Source organism: Symsagittifera roscoffensis, chromosome 3 (genome assembly GCF_963678635.1).
Source record: "Symsagittifera roscoffensis chromosome 3, txSymRosc1.1, whole genome shotgun sequence".
Classification (NCBI taxonomy): domain Eukaryota; kingdom Metazoa; phylum Xenacoelomorpha; order Acoela; family Convolutidae; genus Symsagittifera; species Symsagittifera roscoffensis.
In genome coordinates, this window is record NC_087064.1 from 12,832,991 (window position 1) to 12,854,544 (window position 21,554).

The 21,554-nt window shown below is 37.4% G+C and overlaps 1 protein-coding gene across 1 annotated transcript; it reads left to right on the forward strand.

Annotated features, from left to right (window-relative positions):
* The first annotated feature begins 1,660 nt into the window (after nt 1-1,660).
* LOC134842149 (puromycin-sensitive aminopeptidase-like protein) lies at nt 1,661-20,954 on the forward strand. Its single transcript, XM_063858356.1, has 12 exons — nt 1,661-1,967; nt 4,250-4,363; nt 4,579-4,676; nt 5,615-5,819; nt 9,830-9,961; nt 10,232-10,348; nt 10,627-10,810; nt 14,573-14,730; nt 18,249-18,412; nt 19,048-19,323; nt 19,964-20,350; nt 20,508-20,954. Exons 1-12 carry the CDS (start codon nt 1,848-1,850, stop codon nt 20,944-20,946), a joined length of 2,394 nt encoding a protein of 797 aa, XP_063714426.1. The 5' UTR covers nt 1,661-1,847; the 3' UTR covers nt 20,947-20,954.
* The last annotated feature ends 600 nt before the right edge of the window (nt 20,955-21,554 follow it).

Sequence of the window (21,554 nt, forward strand, 5' to 3'; positions counted from 1 at the left end):
ATACTCGTTCAGTACTCTTTTCCAACTTTCAGTTGGCTATGTTCAAAATAGTGTCAATCATGTGTTGTTCCTGAAATTCAAAGCTCTCTATGGTCATATAGTTTTTCATTCGAAAGTCGAAAATAACGTTTTCTCCGGTTTTCTTACGTTAGTTGTCTTTTTCTACTGTCTGTTGGCAATGTTTGGTGCTTTTTTAACAACCTCAGTAGCATAGTTCTGTTTTCTGTTTCATTTTAAGAGTCAATTTTGGAATTTTTTAGGTCGTGATTTTGATTTCAGGAAAAATCTTTAAATTTGTTCATGCTCAAATCTACTACTTTTCGCGGTTTGACTTTTGGTTTCTTCTTAGGTTCAGTTCATTTGATTTGTTAGAAGGAAGGCAAACTCCTATATCGAAAAGCGAAAATATAAAGGTAATGGAAAACGTGATAGACTTTTCACTTGGAAAATGGAATAGTGTTAAAATTTCAGTAAAAGTCTTAAATTTAGTTTTTTCTCGCTAACATTTGATTTTTCGCGGCTTGTTTTTTGAGTTGTTTCAAATTAAGTTCATTTCCTTTGTTAAAAGGAAGGCACACTCCTCTATCCAACTATTTTATTTTCAGATGCGAAACAATAAATTACCCTATTGATCCAGTTGTCTCAAATTGGGTTTATTATATACAAAACGAGTCAATTATTATTTTTTCTAGAAATTCGAAGAGCTTTAAGGGCCTGTTTTTTTTTGTTTTGTTAACTTGCATCCATTGACTTTTTTTCCAACTGTCTGTTGGCTATATTCTAAGTTTGTATTGCAGCATATGTTGAGGATAAATATAGTTCATAGTTAGCTAAATTTTATACATGCTTTTTCAAATTTCCCGTTAGACATTTTTGCATCAAATGTTTAGTGGTTTTTGGATGTATGGTTTCTGGTTTTTTTTTCTGTTCCTAAAGTGTGTGGAAGTAGTTTTAGTTTTGGACTAGTTCAGTGTGTTCTTGGTTTCAACAATTTTTTGAAACTGTTTCAAGTTGATGGTTTAGCGTATTGTTTTAATATGTCAAAAAACTTTTCGAAAAATGTTTCCAGAATTGTTTTTTATGCAAATGTGACTCAACTGTTTTGATTACAAAGGAATGTGGCAGCAAGTGTTGCACGGGATCCAGGAGTGTGGAGTACGCCTGAGATTTTTGAAAAAAGAAAATACTTCGTGTTTTCCCTTTACTGGCATCTTTTTTGTAGTTTTTGTGGTGATCCAGCTAGCTCTCTTACCTTTTCGTATAACTGTCAAATTTGATAAGTCTGATGTTAATTGGGTTATTTTCTAGGCTCTCAGATATTTTTTCAGTTTCTTCAAGTTTTTGCAGGGTAATTGTTTGTAATTTCGGCATTCATTTTTTTGAAGTTTTGTTTTTCAATTTTTTCTTTCTTTTTGATCTTATACAATAGCAAATAGCGTACAGGGCTTTTTCATCCCCGATTGTTTCAGTTGGATATGCAAATTATTTCGCTGCAAGATTTAATGAACAGTTTTTGAGTACATTAGAAATTTTCGAAACTCAATTTTTTGACCGAAATTTATCTCATAGTTTCCATCTATTGCTTAAAATTGGATGGATTTAAGCCCGAATCTTTCTTTTGTTTCAGGTAATTGATTTCTATAATAAATGTAGGTCAGTTTTTCTTGATTTTTCTAGCCAACGATTTCTTCGAAACTCATTCAAATTTTTCAGTTTTCGTTAGAAACACATTATTTTTTTGACGTTTGGCGCTTTATTTTGTATCGCTTTATTCAGATTTAGATTTGAACTGATATAGCAGTTTTGATTGAACTTATCTGCTGAGGATAATTCTGACCGCACCAGACATGAAGTTTGAGCCTTTGCCCTCTTATGTTGTTCCTAAAGTGTACGATCTGACTGTGGACTCTGACCTTGAGAGTTTTACCTTCACAGGCAAACTTACAGTGGATATTACTGTTTCACAGGTAGAGTTACTCTTCATTTTTCAAACTCTTTTCACCGTTTTCTCTTCTACCTAAACATAGTGAGTGCAATCGTATACCTTCATCGTTTTACATGCTATTATGGTCTAATGCGTGATATTACCGTCTATAGCATGCATAAAAAGTGTGTTCAGGTTAATTAATTTGTTAACAATGCATAACTGCTTTGCATCGCCACAGCGTTAAACTCAGGGGGAGGATTTAGGATTTTCTCGAGGGGGGCGGATTTTCAAAAAATTTTCCTAAAATTTGTCGACCTTTTTTTTAAGTCGACTAAATTGATTTTCCGAGCTCTGCCAAAGCACTAAAAATACCCTGTTTTGGCCATACTGAGTTTTGATGCCTTTTTTTGAAAATTGTAACCAAAAAATCGCTTTTTCTCAGCGCGCGCTCCCCTCTCAAAATTAGTATATTTTGGCGCCCTTAGAAAAATTTCAGTGTCAGCCAGCCAAAATTGGATATATCAAAATAGTACAAAGGGGGGAGGGACCCTTTGGGTCGGCAAAGGGTCAAATCCCTGATGAAAAAAGGCGTCCGCCCCCTCCCCCCTCCCCCCAATCCGCCCCTGATTAAACTATTAATCAACTTTACCCTTGCGATAGGCATGGGTATTGCAATCTGATGTTCGTTTTTTATCCCGTAAGTAACTTTGTTCAAAAAATCTCCAATCACTGTTCATACCAATTTCTCGCAATTAGAAATATATCTGAGTTTGTAATCTTTCCACTCCTTGAGTGGTCGGAAGTTGTGTTTTGATGATGTAAGTAAAAATATGTTTGCCGTAGAAGTGTTGCCTAATTTTCAATTAAAACAGGCGACGGCGACCAAAAAATGAACTGTTACTGTTGCGATTAGTAAATGTCACAATTCATCAAAAATGGTTAATCTTGCGATTAGCAAGTGTCATGAAAATGAGAACTGGGCTTCTTTTTCTTTAAACAGCTGCTCTAACAAACATCTGACCTCTTTCACTCCTTCCTGCTATACATCACTGCTTTCACTTCTTTTTGGCCTTTTGTTTTAGTTAAAAGCGTTTTTTTGTTTCGATTATTGCCATTTTATACTTCTCAATTAGAGCAGGTTAGAGAGCAGTTTTATGGGTTTTTGATCGTCGTTTTTTCCATGGAAATTCCAGATAGTTTTTTATTTTTTCTTGTAGTTTTCTGTGTTATAGGTCCTATTTTGGATGCTTTTTCAGCTAGATGAATTTGGTCTCAAATTCTGACGACTGAGTTACCAGATTTTTTTTTGAATTGTACGTTTGACGCCGTAAATTTAATATTGATTAGTGTAATTTCTTGAAACTATTGTAGGCTCTTGTTAAAAGGAAAGCAAACTCCACCATTGAACAGCAAAATTTGTGGAATAATAATTTTACCCATTGATCCTGTTTTTTCAAATTGGGTTTGTTTTATTTAAAAAGTTGCAATAATTAATTGTTCATGAAATTCGAAAAGCTTTCTGACCATATATTTTTCTAAATTCGAAAGTTTTTTTTGTGTTTTTTTTTCTTTTTTCAATAATTTTCGCGTATCCTTATCCTTGTTTGGTCTAAGTTTTGCTGACGTAAGTATTAAGAGTCGATGAACGTAATGAAGACTCTTAAATAGATCTTGGTGATTTTTTTTTAGTAAAAAGTCATAAACATTGTTCACGCTGATATTCGATTTTTCTCGGCTTGAATTTTTTTTTTTTTCAAGTTCAGCACATTTCATTTGTTGAAAGAACGGCACGCTTCGCTAAACAGTAAAAGTGTAAAGATATCGCAAAAAGTGATCGACCTCTAGTTTCGAAAGTGGGTTTTAATTTTCACGTTTCCCAGCAGAATTTTTTTTATAATGATCCAGTTTTCTTCAACTAGTTTTTATCAAGAAATGCTTCAATCATAAATTGCTCTTGAAATTCTAAGAGCTGTAGTGTCATACAGTTTTTTAGATAGCAATTTGAATTTTTTTATAGAACCAGTCAGTTTTGTTCTGTTTCCTTGCGTTCATTGACTTTTTTCCAACTGTTTGTTGGCTTTGTTTGAAGTAGGCAGTCATGAGACCATCAGGGTACAGTACTGATTTTTTTCATTTCTCGAGATACAGCTTGAGCCTTAAGTGATTGATCGCAGCTTATTTTGTAACCATTTGTCTGTATCGCTATGGATGCAAAGCGCCGCTTTGCCTTTGTGTAAATATAATAAAATCCTAGGAAGTCAGTTCTTTGAAAAGTAGTCAGCAAAATGTTCTTTCGGATAAATTAAACAATGATCTGTTCAGCCAACAAAGGAAGTACTGTTGAACTCACTGGACCTCGATGTGTCATCTGCCGTGCTGAGTCAGGGCAAGAAAACTGTGAAGGGCACGGTCAATTATATCAAGGATGAAGAGAGGGTTGGTGTTTTGAGGAATAAATGTCTCCAAAAATTTTTTTAAGTTTGGCTGTTCGAATTATTATAATGCCTCCTCGTAATCTGGAGTTGTAAATTTGACTAGATAATCCTAATTTTCAATCTAGTTCACCAAAAAAGCTAGTAGAAATAGTAAAATTTTGCGGAAATCCACTGTAACGGCTTGTTGTTGGAACAGACCATTTTTTTTTTTTGCAGATTTCTGTATCATTCGATGAGAGTTTGAGCTTTGGTGATGCTCATTTGGCAATCGAGTACAATGGACGTATCAATAGCACCTTGCGAGGATACTACAGGTAAATATGTGCGTATGCATGGCAATTATACGTATAGTTTTTTAACTTTGCTGGAAATTTTAGATTTTTGGATTGACCGCATGTTCCTTAATTTCAACTGCTAATTTTTATAGTCGAATGCGCTTTATGTCTTGCAGAAACTTGCATTTTAATATCATCATCATCTCAGTTGTTTTTCTTGTATTCAAGAGTGTTAGATCCTCATTTCAGTCAGATCGTCCCCAATCTTCACCGTTAATTTTCCCTAGCTCTCAAGCTGAGCTTAGATTTCCCCTATTAGTCTCAAAACAATTGAATTAGCCCATCCTTAGATAAGAATTGCTATGTCCCAGCTCTGAAGATGATATTAGGTTATCGAAATAAAAAGGGTTTTTTCAAGACGGTCTTTTCAACTGATGTGAGCTAGAAGTCAAGCAAAAAAATTGATGAAGGCTGGAAAGTAAAAACGATTGAAAACAGAGACTTAAAAGGACACTTAAAATTTATAAAAAGCTGTCTCAGAAATCTGGAAAGCTTGGGTAGACCCTCGGAGCAGGATTCAGGCCATCTTCGATATAAGCTTCCTGCGGGACAATTTTTTGGGACATGGTCTGTGTCATGAAAAATGGTTGAAAAAAGGGCAGTTTTCAGATTTTCTGTTCTATTTTCAGCAGAATAATTTGCATTATGCTCTCAATCTGATGAATTGTTCTTTTTGAATCATTGTTTTCACTAACTAATTTTGTAGCTTATAATTAACTCGATTTTGTGCCGTATCTATAAGAACAACAGAAAGATTGTGTTTTTCTATTTTCTGAAAAGTATGTTTTGGAATTTTCTTTGCAATGATTACTTTGGTTTTAGTTGCGCAGCAACCGGTAATTATTGTTTGAGTATATTTTATGGCAAACTGAATCGAGGTTTCATTGTTGCCTTCATACTTTTTTACCACATAACAGAACAGAAGACTCCTCCCACCCAGGCAAATTTCAGACAGTGACCCAATTCCAAGCTACAGATGCCAGAAGGGCGTTTCCCTCTTGGGACGAGCCAGCTATCAAAGCGCAGTTTGACATTACTCTCATCGTGGACAAGGAACTAACGGCACTGAGCAACATGCACGAAGTGTCAAGTGAACCGTTGCCTGGGAACAAAAATAGAAAAGTAATTAGTTGTGCTTTTTAAGGTTCGCATTATCATTCTAATATTCCTAAGAACTGAAAAATTGCATTTAAAAGCGGCAAAAAATATCTAGCAACTGCACAGTTGTCATGACAATTAATGTTTTTGTCTCTCTACAGAGCCCTGAAACGTCTACTTGTCTGAAAAGCAGAAAACTCAGGCGTTTTGGCGATTGGGAAAGAGTTCTAAGCATTAATCATTTCCTTTAAATTTTTGTTCTTGATATAAAAATGCAATATTTTACAAAGCAATTTTTGACCGATTTTCGAAAAATTAAAAGTTCAGTCGAGATCACAGGTTCTGGAATACTCCCTCGATAAGTGGAAATTTTTTTGACTTTTCTCGAAACTTAAACTTTCAAATCTGATATTAAATATTTCATCAAAACAACATGTAGCTCGTAGGAAGATGGCGCAGTTTCGCCCTTGTGTTTTTGAAAAATATTGCCTCAGGAAACGTCCAATTTTTGAAACTTGACCGTTTTATGGCTGAAAGTTCATAGGTTAAGGTTTCAATCGAGAAAGCCGTCTGGATGATTTTTGTTGGACTTTTCTTAAAAAAATATCCTGACTATTGAAGATTAACATTTCAATCGAAATAACAGGTTTTTAGTTTATTGCGCTGCATGAGCCGCTACGCTGTAATTTTTGCAGAAAAGTATTAAAGCTTTCTTAAAAGTAAATGTGTTTTTATTTTTGGCCTTTTTTTGGCTTTCATCAAAAACTACCCTGCCTAATCTGGAAAGAGTTCATTCGAACAAAGAATTTGCGATAATATTTCCTGTAGAAGTGGCGATTCACTAATTTTTGGATACAGTATAATTTCTGAAACATGCACCGTTTTGCAATCTGTGCAATTTCTCTTGGAAACTACTCTGCCAGGTCCGCCATTAAGTTCAGTTGAAACAACGGGTAGTAATAATGTCTCTTACAGAAGCGGCGTGTCCTTTATTTTAGAGGAGAGACTACTACTATAGTTTTGGGTAACACGCAATTTCTTTGATTTTTAGAAAGTTACGCATTTAATCCCGCATACAGTACAACATATTCTCAAAATTATCTAACAGATAACTTCAAATTTAGCTCGGCCGCTACTTTGTCGACACGAGAATTTCTTTTTGGAATTTTAATACCAGTCTGATATATCACTCGATATAATTTCGCTCGCGAGAGCAAATGACTTGTAATCAGGAGCTAGACTTTGCCTGTTAATTTTTTTTGGAATTTTCATTTTCTCGAAAATTACCTCTCAAATCTGAAATGGGTAGACGGTATCTCCCTTACAAAAGCGCCTAATTACTTTTTTACTATATTTTAATAGAGAAACAACTAAGGTTTTGGGTTTTTGAAATATTTGCATTTCATCCCGCATCAACAAAACGTTTTCTAAAAAATATCGAACTGGTGCTTCCAGCTTTAGCTACGCCCCTGTTTTTCTAACTATAATTGAATGTTGTTCTGTAGGATGTAATTCAGGGGCGGATCTAGGATTTTCTCGAGGGGGGGGGGCGGAATTTCAAAAAAATTTTCCAAAATTTTGACTTTTTTTTTTAGGTCGACCAAATTGATTTTTCGAGCTCTCCCAAAGCACTGTTTTGCCCCTATTTTGGCAAAGTTTTCTGCGCTGCAGGCAAATTTTTGAAAAAACAGTCAAAAAAAGCCGTTTTAGGGCACTTTTTGAAAAATTTTGACAAAAAAATAGTGTCCCCCCCCCCCCCTAAATCCGCCCCTGATGTAATTTACTTACTCTGATTTTCAATAATTTAATTGATTTTTTTGTTCAAACGGGTGCGGTATTTATATTTTATCAGCTGATTACACTAGCGTTCAGAGTAGCGTGTTAGTACGAACCTTCTATTTTTTCTAAGCTAACTCGTCGCAAATAAAAGTGTTAATAGGAAGTGGAAAGTGTTCAGTTATTTGGTGGCACTTCTACTATAATCACGATCTAGCTGTGAACTGCTCTGTGCTTTATTTGTGGCTAGTGTTTGTGATGTATTAAGCGTGCGTGGCTGAGTTATTAGTGCATGATACTCATAATCTTTAGGTCGCAGATCGAATCCGAGACCTAGCCGAAGTTTTTCTAATTCGAGGCTTATTTCTACTTTTCTTATGGCACTTTAAGCTGCTTTTTGTCGTGTTCTCGCTAGTGTTCGCTTGTGGTCGTGTTGTTCGCTAATGTTCATTTTATGTTGCGTAGTTTCAAGGACGAGTTTTAAAATGTTTTTGCTTGTTTCAGGAGGGTTAAAACGTTTTGATTTGGAAAATTTTGTAGCTTGTTTTTTTTTATGGCTACTATTTCGTTTTCGGCTTAATGAGTGTCGACACTTTTTTTTCTCATTAATTTACGTTTGTTCATTGATTCTCAATGTTTGTTAAGGCTGTTTAGGAACGTTATCTAAGATATGAAATTTGAAATTTTCGCAGATAAAGTTTTTTCGAGTAATTTTTTTCAGCTTAGTGGTTTCTAACAATATCCATTATCAAAGTGCTGCAAGAGCAAATAGGGTTTATTTTCTAAATTTATGGGGAGACTTAAAATATTTTTCGAGGTTTTTAGTTGTGTTTGGGCTCAACGGTTCTCAGTTCAAGTCGACTTTGTAACCGCTTCGTAATGGTTTACGACGCTGGTTTAGTAATTGAATGCCTTGTCTGACTTGGCATATTTTTCTCCAAATGAACTTTATTTAATAGGTTTTGAGACTAACATATGAAAATTTTTGTGGTTCTAGCTTTTCCAATTTTGCTTAATCTCTCAACTTTACTTTCACGATCAAGGTTCTATCGGTGAACGTTGAGACCAACGTATGAAAATTGTGGTAGATGCTTTTTGATATATTTTTGAAACCTTCAGGTTTTGTGGCTTTTACTCGTCTTATTTTCTTTCAACTCGCCTAAATTTCATCTTTTGTTATATCCCAAGTGTTGCGAGGCTTGCTACACTTTTGTGTGTATTTTTTGCAAAAAACTCGTGGTTTGAACCCTCTGTGCTAATTGTGCAGCAACCGGCTTTTCTTGACCTTATTTCAATAATGACATTGAAAACTTAATGAAGATATTCTTTACCTCAAAAATAATCGTAGGGACTCAAATTTGGTATCATAAAGACCTCTCAGTCGTGAATCGGATTATAAAAAAAAATTATTCTCAGTATTGAGAACAACTGGTACGCCTTTCTGTTTCTAGACCAACTTCAGGCGGCAAATCGAATGATTCTTCAATTTTTACATTGTTTCTCCGTTTTAAACTTATCCCTATGGCTGATTAATCAATATATATTCTCCGCGTACTAGATAAAAAACAACAACCAGATGGTTTGAAAGAAAATTTAATGCATTTGAAAAAAACTATCGTAAAATTGAGCATGGTCAAAAAATTTCTTGCCATTTGCACAACAACAGAAGATAATTGTTTATATTTAAATCAGGGGCGGATCTAGGATTTTCTCGAGGGGGGGGGGGCGGATTTTCAAAAAATTTTCCAAAATTTTGACCTTTTTTTTTTTTAGGTCGACCAAATTGATTTTTCGAGCTCTCCCAAAGCACTGTTTTGCCCCGATTTTGGCAAAGTTTTCTGCGCGGCAGGCAAATTTTTGAAAAAACAGTCAAAAAAGCCATTTTTTTGGGCACTTTTTGAAAAATTTTGACAAAAAAAGCGTTTTTTTGGCGCGCGCTCCCCCTCAAAGTTAGTATATATTGGCGCCGAAGGCGCCTTTAGAAAAATTTTAGGGTCGGTCGGCCAAAAAGGGATTTCTGAAAAAGTATCAAAGGGGGACCCTTTGGGTCGGCGGGGGTCGAATCCCTGAGGGAAGGGGGCGTCCGCCCCCCCAAACCCCGCCCCCCCTAAATCCGCCCCTGATTTAAATATTTCGACAGGTGCTGTATCATTAAGGGAAAATAAGCTTTAGGTAAGTTTGTCTTTTGTGATACTTTATAGTGGCTCAGCTAAACTGTCGACCGACTTCGACTACCTAAGTGAGGTTTCTTTCTGCAGGTCGTGAAGTTTGCACGTACTCCATTGATGTCAACCTACCTCGTGGGCTTCAGTGTGGGGCGTTTCGACTTCGTGGAAAGAAAAGATAAAAACGGAGTATTACACAGAGTATATGCGGACCAAGGCAGACAGGTCAAGGCTCTTCATCGTTTTCAATTGCACCAATACTTATTGTCATATCACGATGCAAAGTTGTGTTAATTTACAATAATTTTAATGATGTTGACAGCGTTAAGATTTTCAATTGATAAATTCGATCTCATAAATTCGATAAATTACATCATATGGTTCTTTTGCCTTCTTTCTGGTATTCTGAAGAGATTGATCTTATCCTAAAGGAAGCGCAAAGTGCAACTGAAGTGAAAGTCTTGTGGAGCATATGGTAAAGGATGAAGAGCCCAGGCGGAAAGTGAGGTGCCGTTGGAACTGTCTGTGAAGTCGCTGGAGATTCTGACTGACTTCTTCAACATTAAGTACCCCCTGGCCAAGTGCGACAATTTAGCTGTTCAGAGATTAGACGTATGTCATTTTGAAGAATTCTTCCTGGGTTTGTTTTTTAGTTGCTCAGTTTATCAAGGGTTTTTGACTAATTGGCACTCAAAACTATGAATGCAAAGCTTTGCTCTTTTTGTTAACTTTTGTATAGGGTCGAACTTTCAATTTAATCTTATTTTTGTCATTTTCAAGTTATAATAAACAATGGTTGTATTGATGTTATCGCATTTCATAACCTGGCAGGATGGGGACTTGAGTGGCAGAAATTTTCTCTTTCAGTGATAGTTATTTCTTATGTTCAGTTTGGGGCGATGGAGAACTGGGGCATGGTGACATACAGAAGTTCTGTTCTCCTTGTGAATCCTAAAGGGACGCCCAATGATTACTTGCAGATAGTGCATGAAATAATTGCCCACGAGCTATCTCATCAATGGTTCGGAAACTTAGTCACTATGCAGTGGTGGACCGAAATATGGCTGAACGAAGGTATGTCGCCATTGCATGGTTTAGTGAGTGGAATTTACATTTTGCATTCTTGGAATTTCGAAAGTTGAGATTTTTTTTGAGAAAAAACCAGACAGTATTGTTTTCTATTCATTTGAGCTCATTGACTCTTTTCCAATAGTCTGCTGGCTATTTTTTTTGCTTATTGAGCCGTTTTTTGCTGGTGTTTTGCTGGTGTTAGCAATTTTGCCGTTTTATGCTGGTGTTAGCAAGGCGCAGCTTCGCCTCTGTGAAGAAATAATGTCGATATTTGTATATACCGAAAAGCAACCGTGAATTGTGTCTGAAGAATCATTGTAGTTTGATCTATTTTTCAAGGTTTGTCATCTCTTACTCCGAGCAAAACTTTGTACGCAAACAATTGTCTTGTTTTACCGTAAACAGGTTTGCTATTTATTAAGCGTCCGTGGCTGAGTGGTTAGTGCGTGAGACTCATAATCTTCAGGTTTCAGATCGAATCCAAGACGTAACCGAATTTTTACTAATTCGAAGTCACTTCATAGAGCTGATTTTTGTCGTGTTATCGGTAGTGTTTGCGAAGCGAAGCTTTTTCTCTGTGTAAAAAGAGTGCTTCTCATCGAAATACACGAGCGTGCATATGATAGTTGGTATGTTTACTCCGTAATTCCCCGTATACTTGCGGCACAAGCTTTAGTTTCGGCACAAGAATGGCCAAAATTCAGCTTTGTCGTGAAAAATCTCTAGTGGCAGCCAGTAACGCCCTCACATCAAAAGATAGATACGACAAAAGAACTGTCTTTGCCTGGAAATGTTTTCTGTGTTCGCAGCCTGTTGTCGATATTTGATTGCGGCAATTCAAGATCCTTAATTTCAAAACTTGTTTTTGCACTTTTTCCCGCCAAAAAACAACTCTTTCGATTCGACGATTCACGTCTCTAGTAATATCATTCACTTTTTAACACCATTAATCCACGAGAGAAAGGACCAACATACGAGCTGTACAGCGCAATACGGCGAACTGCTGTTGCGCCCCTGCTTAAGAACTACATACCATTTTTTTCGTTGTTTTTCTGGGCTGGGTAATGTTGCCTCACCCGCAAGCAACGAGCACGGCTCATGGTGCGCCTCGTACATCCGACCTTTCGATTGAGAGGCGGAGACGTAACCACTTTACCACCGCTCCCTACTCCAAGTCCAAGTGGGCGTTTGCAGGCATCATTGCCCATTGCCCGCCATGATGTCTCGAACAAGGCCTCTCCATTGGCCTTTGTCGCTTGCGGCTTCTTTGCTGATTTCGAACCATTCCTTTTCCCACTTCTTGTGTCATGCGGGGGGGGGGGGGGTTTGATGTCCTTTGAGAGTTCGTCTCCGATGATCTTTCGCCAAGTCGGCTTCACACCGCCGGGTGGCCTTCGCCAGTTGTCTGCTTGCTCGAATTCTAAAGCTGCATTGGGGATTCCTTTTTGGTCCATGCGGAGCACATGCCCCAGCCACTTCAACCTTCGAGCTTGTATAGTTTTGGCCAGGGGTGTCAGCCTAGCTGTGTTCAACAGTTCCACCTTGGGGGTAGTAGTCGTTCTTCTGTGCAAGATGTGTCGTAGGCGTGTGTTCTCGAATGATGGATGGATTTTAGATCCGACTGTTTGGTTGGCCAGCTTTTGCAACCGTAGAGGAAGACGCTCCGTACGCAGGCCATGTACGGGTTTATTTTAGTGGTTAGTGGATCTTCTTGGCGTTCCAGACGTTCTTCATGTTTTTGAAGCTGCCAGCTGCTTTCCCAATCCTTGATTTAATCTCCGGGGAGATGTTTCCATCAAGTTGGATTTTGCTGCCAAGATACTCGAAGTTCTCCACCAATTCGATGACCTCACCGTAGACTTGAAACGTCTGGGATGGGTCTTGTGAACAAAACTTTGTCTTGCTGACAGTAATCTGGAGCCCAATGAGTGCTGCCTTCTCGGTGATTTTTGTTAGCAGTCTTTGCGCGTCTGGGCAGTTATCCTCAAGGAGGCAGATATCGTCTGCAAAATCGAGATCTGCGACTGACGTGTCATCTAGAGTCTTTCGTTTTCAGCGTTTCGTTCATGATCCAGTCTATAGTGAGGTTAAAAAGGAAAGGAGATAGAATCGAGCCTTGTCTGACTCCACTATGTATTTTGAAACTCTTGGAAAGGGAGTTGTAAGCGTGAACTTGGCTATACGTCTCTGAATACGCGGCTCTGAGCAGTTCAACTAGATTCTCAGGGAGGACAAGGTTTGAGCATATTCGTCAAATGCAGTTCCGATCTACGCTATCGAAGGCCGCTTTGAAATCAATGAAGATGAGGTTGGTGCAGCGTTTGATTTCCTCTCGCCGTTCTACGATTTGTCTGATGGCGAAGATTTGGTCCTTGCAACCTTTTTTCTTCTTGAAGCCGGCTTGGTTTATCCTGACGTGAGACTCGTAAGCCGGTTCGAGTCTGTTCTTAACTACTGCTTGGAGAATTTTGAATGCAATCAAGAATAGCGAAATTCCCCTGTAGTTAGAACAGTTAGCTCGGTCGCCTTTTTTGAAGATGGGCGTGATCACAGCTGTTTTCCACTCTGCTGGGATCTCGCGCTTAGTCCAGATGGTCTTTATCAATTCGGTGAGCTTCTCGAGCAGTGGGGGTCCGCCTTCTTTGAAAAGTTCTGGGGGATATTGTCAATTCCTCCGTCTTTGTTTGCTTTCAGTTTGTCTATTGCATCGCGGATTTCTTGCGTGCAGGCCGGTGCCGTGTGTACGCTAGAGAAGGGTTTAGCCGTGCACATTTCCATGCGAGTTTCCGCTGGTGAGGGTCTGTTGAGCACTTATTCGAAATGCATTGCCCAGGTTTCCATCCTCTCGTTAGCGTCCGTCACGAGCTGCCCATGTGGGTCGTTGATATTCTCGCTGAGCCCACTGGGTTTACTGGAAAGTTGCTTAGCAATTGAGTGCACCGTTCGTGTGTCACCGGTGTTATCCGCGTGGGTCATCTGTTTAGCCAGTCCGTCGTAGAACGCCTTTCTGTCCTTTCGGACCGATCTCTTGACTTCTCGTCGTAGGAAGGCTTTTGTAGAGCCCTTGCGGGCACGGGCTCTGATATCTACTGAAACTGGGTTGCAGATCCCTTCGGAGGCTTGTTTTCACCATCTGTTTCCTCAATTAGTTTTGAAATTCGGCAAAATATAATTGAAAGAAGGAAGAACGCTAATTTATATTTTTTGAATTAGTTAGAGTGAAAAAATGTCTGGAATATTTCTGCTGGAATATTTTTTCTGGAATATTTGAGGGTTTTTATAAAATATTAGGCTTTCGGAATGTATTGAGGCTTTGTACGACAAGAAACGTAGGGTTCATTTTTTTGTGTTGTGTTTGATTCTATCGAAATATGCGCAGCATTATGAACTAGTTTAAAAATACCACAAACGTCGATTTGGTAGTAGCATTGGTAGTAATGGTGCCAAGAAAATCGTTTGATTGCTGATTCAACTTTAACGTGCGCTACAATTTTTGAGTTCAGCTCTTGTAAGTTAGCCATAACTCCGTTAAACTGAAATAGTTAGGGCGTAGCGATTTACATGAGTTTTGCTTAGCATGCGTATTTAAAATAATTGCTATTTGATGAGTTTTACTTGCAAATGTGAGAAAACTAACTGAATTCTTATTGCGCTAATAGCTGTATGCTAAGCGGCACACATGTAAGTAGGCTGGTTTCCGATAAAATAAACTTTTGGATCAGGCTTCTCGCTGGTTAACTAAAAATAAAGACCAATGTTTGGTAGGGTTTGCGTCGTTCCTGCAACAACTGGTACCTGACTTGATCCGACCTGACTTCGATATGTGGGCCCAGTTTGTAAGTGGACGCCTCTCGTCTGCATTCACACTGGATAGTCTCAGGACCTCACACCCTGTCGAAGTTGACATCGGACACCCGAGCGAGGTAAATTATTCACATTTTTTTAGAGTCATGAACGTCGTGAATACTCCTATATAGGTCTTGGTGATTTTTTTTCATGAAAGATTCTTAAAATTTGATTTTTCTTGGTTTGATTTTTGATATCTTTTTAAGTTCAGTTCATTTTTTTTGTTAAAAAGGAAGGCAAGCTCCACTATCGAATACCAATATAGTAAAGGTCCCGAAAAATGTGATCGATTTCTTGTTTCGAACATGGAATATAATTTCCAGGATTCCTAGCAAAATAAAATTTTACTTATTGATCCAGTTTTCTCAAATTGGGTTAATTTTTATCAAAAAAAGTGCGTTCATAAATTGTTCTAGAAATTCAAAGAGGTTAAAGGGAAATTCGAAAGTTGAAATTTTTCTGAAAACAAGTCGGTTTTATTTTGTTTCCTTGCATTCATTGACTCCTTTCGAACTGTTTGTTGGCTCTGTTTTTGGTTACTGGCTTTATTGAATCTCAGAAGAAAAGCTCAATATTTGTTCTTGAACGTCTGGTAAAATACCGTTGAGTATTATTTGTTTTAAAAGGAGTACTCCTTCGTCTCAGTTGTTTTGGTTTTGTTCCGACCATCATTGGCCCAGGGTGTTTTTTTTCACGCGAAATAAGTCACCTCAGGGAAGAATCGAGAAGTATCGAATATATCATATTCAGCCGCTTCAAGCCTTGTTCTGATTCCAAATTTTTTGAACAAACAATATTCCTAATGAACAGTTTTCATAACAACTTAGTGCTATAATTTTACAGGATGCGAAACTGGAACAAAGCCCTAGTTTAATCGATTTTTACCATAGTTTAGCTCTTTCTATCCAGTCGTGCAATTTCTGCAATATATTTTTTGATATACTGAATTTCTTACAATGCACTCGTCTCACGAAAATACTTCGAAGAACAATGAGAAATGAAAAAAAAAATCCAATAATCGGTGGTGGGAAAATTTGTGCTTGTTTCATTGCAACTGTCCACTTTTGCTCTTCTTGGTATTAACCGCTCTCTTTAAGTTGCATAGGGTTGCTATAGCCATTATCAAGGGTTTTGCTTTCAAACAATTTTAATGATATTGTTTTAGTTGACTAGTTGCGTGTCTAGGGGAAGGTGCTGTGTTTCAATGTTATTAGTTTCCTCTTTTAGGATGCTTTCATATGGGTAACCAGTGTTGTCAGATCGAAACGTATGTTGACTCCAAGAGACCTGTCTAACTGTTTTTTTTAACAAAGGATGACAGTAGCTCAGACGTATAGGTCGTGATGATTTATTGTTCCGACTTTCGATACGAAAGTAACGGAATATTTGTGCTCGGGTTGCGTTTTTTTTTCTTCAGACAAATTTCTAACTAGCCATTTTTGACGTTTTGACGGATTTTTTTATATCATTCAAAAGGTACTGTTGCCCTGAGCTCAAATTTGAAAAGATAGCTTACCTGTGATCATTTTTCATAAAGTTATGGAGGTTAAAGATTGCCATTTTGGTCAATTTGGGACAATTAACGCGCGATATATTTCGCGCTATTAACGCGTAAGCGGAGAGTTAATCCGTCTTAAAATCGTTGCAAATTGGTTGAAAGAAGCTTATTTGCCATAATTGTTTTGTTACAAGGAGCAAAATTTATCCTTTTGTACTTTATATGGCTTGTGGGGGGATGATTTTTATTTAAAAAAAATTAGATGTAAAAAAAATAAAATGCATTTTTTTTTCTAAAAATTGAAATTTTTAATGTTATTACTGCTCCATAAAGCTTTAAAAGGCAGTCGGAACATTCAGGGCTTCGCCCTGATACGAGCAGTCTTGTTTGTTTTGTTTTTTTTTTCACGAAAAGTCTTAAAATGCTCTAATAACAAAAGAAATGCATTCATTCTTATAAATGCACTTATGAATGAGGCAAAATGCATTCTCCCATTATGAAAGCTGAAATGGCGCAAAAAGTGACCGATTTGTAATTTTAAGATTTCCCATCGGAGTAAAAACTTTTCCTTATACTCCAGTTTTCTGAAGTTGGCCTAATTGTATCAAAAAAGTTACAATTTTTATTGCTCTTGGAATTGAAAGTTTTTGGTTGAAATATATTTTTTTGGTTGAAATTCGAAATTTGTTTCTTTGTGCGTTCTTTTTGTTTCTTTATGCGTTCATTGACTCTTTACCAATTGTCTGTTGGATCTGTTATAATTATTCCGAAATTTTCTTCAGCGGATGAACTTGAAGAAAAAATTGTTTTTAAATTAAATAATTCCTTAAGTTGGACCTCATTACTCAGAAGAATAGTAGTCAAGTTTTCAATTATATGTTTCCATTTAGATTTACTATCGCTCGTTCCTCCGAATTTGCTTTTTACTTTTTGATCTGCTTTGATTAATTGTTGTATCACGAGTGGAGCGAAGTATCGCTTTGCCTTTTTGTCAATCGAATGAGCTTTTCTGAAACCACTTTGGACGCCAATATACACAGTGAGAATCGTGAAGAATTCAAGTGCAGGATAGTTTTCGGGTTCGTGCTTCAAAAAATGAATGATAGTTCGAGTTCAGGTCATTACGATGCTTGGACAATCGATAAATACAAATAGATGCGTTTTGTGAAGGCGACAAAATGTTCCACAAATGCAATCTCTGTCTCCCCAATGAAAATGAATGTGCATGACACTGCATTTATGTTGTTGTTCCGACCTTTGAAAATAGGGAGAGACTTTGTATTCGGGTGTGTTTCAGTTCAGACACCACAAATAATAATCGAAATAAGTCGAGTGATATATCATATTATAACCCTTTCAGTCGTGATTTGAACATCAAAAAATTGCAAAAAATTGTCCCAGTGGTTTTCTAAAAAAAAAATGTAAAAAAAGTGTGCAAAAATATAGAATGGAACAAATTTGACTGATCTTATAAGACTGCGCTCGCCAGCGTTCAATAAAGCGTTCAGTAGATTCGGTGGTAGGAAATCACTGAATGTTTTTTTCGACTTAATAGCTTAATGGTATGAATGTTAGGCTCTTTTCCAGTCCCCCCTTTCAAAATAGCGAGTTTTTTATTTGTTTTACGTGTTATTACGGCTAAATGCGTGATGTTACGCTGTAAAGTATGAAGAAAAAATCTGTTCAGAATTGTCGATTTGTTCACCACGCCATATTTCATTGCATTGTGACAAAGTTAAATAGACTTTTCAAAATCGAATTTGAAAGGGGGGGAACTGGAAAAGAGCCGAATGTTATAATAGCAGTAATGTTATACGACGACGCTATTTCTTAAGACAGAAAATTAGTTAGCTTTTGCGATGAATTTTCTTCAGCCTGAAGGTGATGGCGCGTTCCGCCATATTCGATTGAGTTGCACAATTAGTTTAAGTTGGCTACATCGTTGAGGCAAGTGACTGCTGGTCGGGATGTCCGAGTTCGAAACTAGCAGTGTAACATGTTTCCGTTGTATTTGCGAAGTGCTGCTTCGCCTTGGTGTTAAGTTTTTGCTTATGATGAGATAAAGATTATAAGATAAGTTCTGTGATTATTTGATAGGTGGACGACGTCTTTGACACCATTAGTTACGATAAGGGCTGTTCGCTCAACAGAATGCTCTATTTCTTCCTCGGAAAAGAAAGGTTCACTCAGGGTCTCACCAACTATTTAAATCACTTCGCATACAAGAATGCAACTACTATCGACCTGTGGAACTTCCTTGGGTCAGTTAGATAGAAAAGTGCTTCTCTCATGATAGACTGATCAATAACAAAACATTTAGAAGCCAGCTGCAGTTATTTATTTCGAAGTTTGAAAATAAACGTGGAAATCGGTAATTTTTGAAGTTTTAAAGGTGTTATTTGGCTAGAAATTTTCTGCAATTCCGTATAATATATAATCTGTAATAAATATAGCCGCAAAAATCAATTTAAAAACCAAGGATAGCCGGTTACAAGTAGCACAGAATGTTTCGATCATAGTCTTAAAAAATACACCATTTTTTTCAAAATAAGTGTCGTTTTTTCAGTGCGGTTTGATAATAGGATCTGAACGAAAAACTAGAGATAAGGCATATTCGACTGTCATAAAACAAAAAATCAAAAAAAAAATTCAAAAAAAAATCGAACAAAAAAATCAAAATTTTCAAACCAGTTTTTTCTTGACACTGGGAAATTTTTTTAGTTTTGTTCAACTCACGACTGAAAGGGTTTTAATATGATATAGCACTCAATGATGAGCGAACCAGAGGTGCAAGTTGTAACCGAAATTGTATACCATAATCCGCAATTAAATATAAATTTTCAACAGCGAGTTTTTTTGTCTATTCTAGGGGTCAATTTTTGGTTTTCTTTGACAGAGAAGCTGCGGGTCTGGATTTGAAATCTATGATGCAATCTTGGACCAGAAAAACTGGCTTCCCTGTTGTGACAATTGAAGAAATGGTTCAACTCTCTCCAACTAAGAGACAGTTCAAACTTACTCAGAAACGCCATTTGGACGCTGGAAGTGAAGACGAACTAAAAACTTTGTGGAACATTCCAATATCAGTCATCACCAAAAGTAGTCCGGATAAAAAAGTTGCAACATTTGTAATGAAGGAAAAGATGGAGATAGTTGAAGTTGAAGGCGTCGGGTAAGAATCAACTAAATTAGAAGTTGAGTTTGCTTCTTTCAACCGAGTTGCGTACAATTACAAATAAGGCAATGCGCACAGTACAACACATCGAGCGATTAATAATGATTAAGGCCCCGAATTTCGAAGAAAGTGCGGAATGTTTATGCTTGGGGTGTTGTTTTTTATTCAGTCAATTTTCCCTCGACTGTTTAACGAAACGTTTTTGTTGAATGGCGACTCTTTGGTTTTTTACAAGAAAATTGTTTTTTTTTTCAAGGAAACGGTCCAATTTCTGAAAAGATTCAATTTCCGTTTTCGCATTTTCTGATAATTTTTTCTCTTGAAAACTAAACTGCCAAATCTGAGATTCTATCGAAAAAACATTGCTAAAGAAGTGGCTCAGCGGATCAGAATCAGAGCCAGTAGACATAGCCTTAGGAAAAGTCCATTTTTCGAATTTTACAACGTTTCTTTAGAACTAGCCTACCTAATTTGACATTGAGTTTAATTGAAAGAACGGGTAGTAGATATCTCCTCTGCATAAGCGGCTAATCTTTTAATTTAGTAGAGAAACCACTAAGATTTTTGGTGAAGTCTAGTTTTTGAAAATTATGCATTTCATCCCGCATCAGTTCTTAGTGGGCAGTTTCTTTTCTAGGGAATCCGATTGGTTTCACTTCAACCCTGGCTTTGTGGGCATGTACCTCATCAAGTACCCTAAAGAGAACATCAATCTCTTGAAAGACGCTATTGTACAATCTCCCAATGGAGAAATCTTATCAGCCGAAAGTCGTGCCTGTGTATTGTTCGAAATGCTGCGCCTCGCTACCTCGGGGGAAATTCCTGTCACAGATTTGCTGGAGTTCTTATGTGTGTTTAAGCAAGATAGCCATTACCTTATATGGCATTGTGTGATAGCTGTGTTCAAATCTTTGAGTGGCTTCTTCTACGGGTCTGGCTGCGACCAGGAAAAGTTGAAGAAATTCAAATTGGGAATTTTGGAGAATATAATAACCAAATGCGGATTCGAAGAAATGACCAAGAAGTACGTATCTCGATGATTTCTTTAAAAATGTTGAGATTAAGTTTCGAAAATGATGCATTACGATACGTTTTCTATTTTTGATTTTCGATCGCAGATTGATCAACTTTGATATAAACTACAGAAACCGAACTGTCCAATTCAAACTGCTTGTTTCTAGTAAGAACTCGCATTTGGCCGGCTTGCTTTGCACGATGATTCTGAATGAGTTGGGAAGTATTGGGCACCCAGAGACAGTAGATGAGTGCAGAAAACTTTTCACGAAGAAGGTCACGCTCGGAGAATCGATCCCGGTTCAATTGAGGGAAACCGTTCTAAAAACTGTGGCTATTAACACAACTAGCGTAGAAGATCTGGATGCACTTATTGAACTTTATGATCAGGCTTCTTCGGCGGATGAGCGCAAGAGCGTTGCAGTGGCACTGGGATGTATGCAAACCGAAGAACTGGCGAAGAAGTCGATTGAGTTTGTAATGTCTCCTAGCTGTCAGATAGAAAGCAACCAAGTCTCCTTTTTCCGTGGTTTCGCCTACTCATACCAACTAGGAGATTTCTTGATTAAATACTGCGCGGTAAGAAAATGTTCGGTTGCAACGTAGTTGCAAAGTTTGTATATCATTGGGTGCCGAATTGGTAGAGTTAACAGTCTGAACCTCATCTGTCTATAATGTTTGTGTCCGGGCAATTTTTCTGTTTCTCTTTTTGTACCTGAAATAGTGCGAAGCGCTGCTCCTTTTTGTGCAATGACTCGTTGATGAAGACAATTTTGAAACGTTTAATCAGCCATCAAAGGTTTTTGGAAACTGTCTTAAAACCCCGATCACTATTCCGGAAACTGGGCCTTTCAAATTTTGAAGATCGCTTTTCAACTGCATATAGTCAATGGAAGGAGAATAACGCTCTCCAATAACTAAATTGTTATTGCCTGGAATAATGAGGTTCACTTAGTTTAAAAATGGATTTAATTTTCCATCGGAATTTTGTTAATTACCCATTAATCATTTTTTGAGCTTGTCCTAGAAGTAATCTGCAAGCTTACAACTGTCTATTTTGGCAGGATAACTTCGAGAAAATCTGTGAATGGAGCGGAGGCATGAAGTCTTTTTCGCTCTCAAGAGTACTAGCAGCATGCACTAGTCCCTTCTACAAACTGAATCAACTAGCACCGGCAGAAAGAATGGTAAAGAATTACAAACTGGAAATGTTC

What these genes read in the sequence shown, in the direction of transcription:
- LOC134842149 (XM_063858356.1), top strand. Translation starts at nt 1,848, where the DNA reads ATGAAGTTTGAGCCTTTGCCCTCTTATGTTGTTCCTAAAGTGTACGAT. An exon ending in ACCTTGCGAGGATACTACAG is followed by an intron (nt 4,677 to 5,614) that starts GTAAATATGTGC and finishes ACCACATAACAG; the next exon opens with AACAGAAGACTCCTCCCACC. An exon ending in GTTGAAGTTGAAGGCGTCGG is followed by an intron (nt 19,324 to 19,963) that starts GTAAGAATCAAC and finishes TTTCTTTTCTAG; the next exon opens with GGAATCCGATTGGTTTCACT.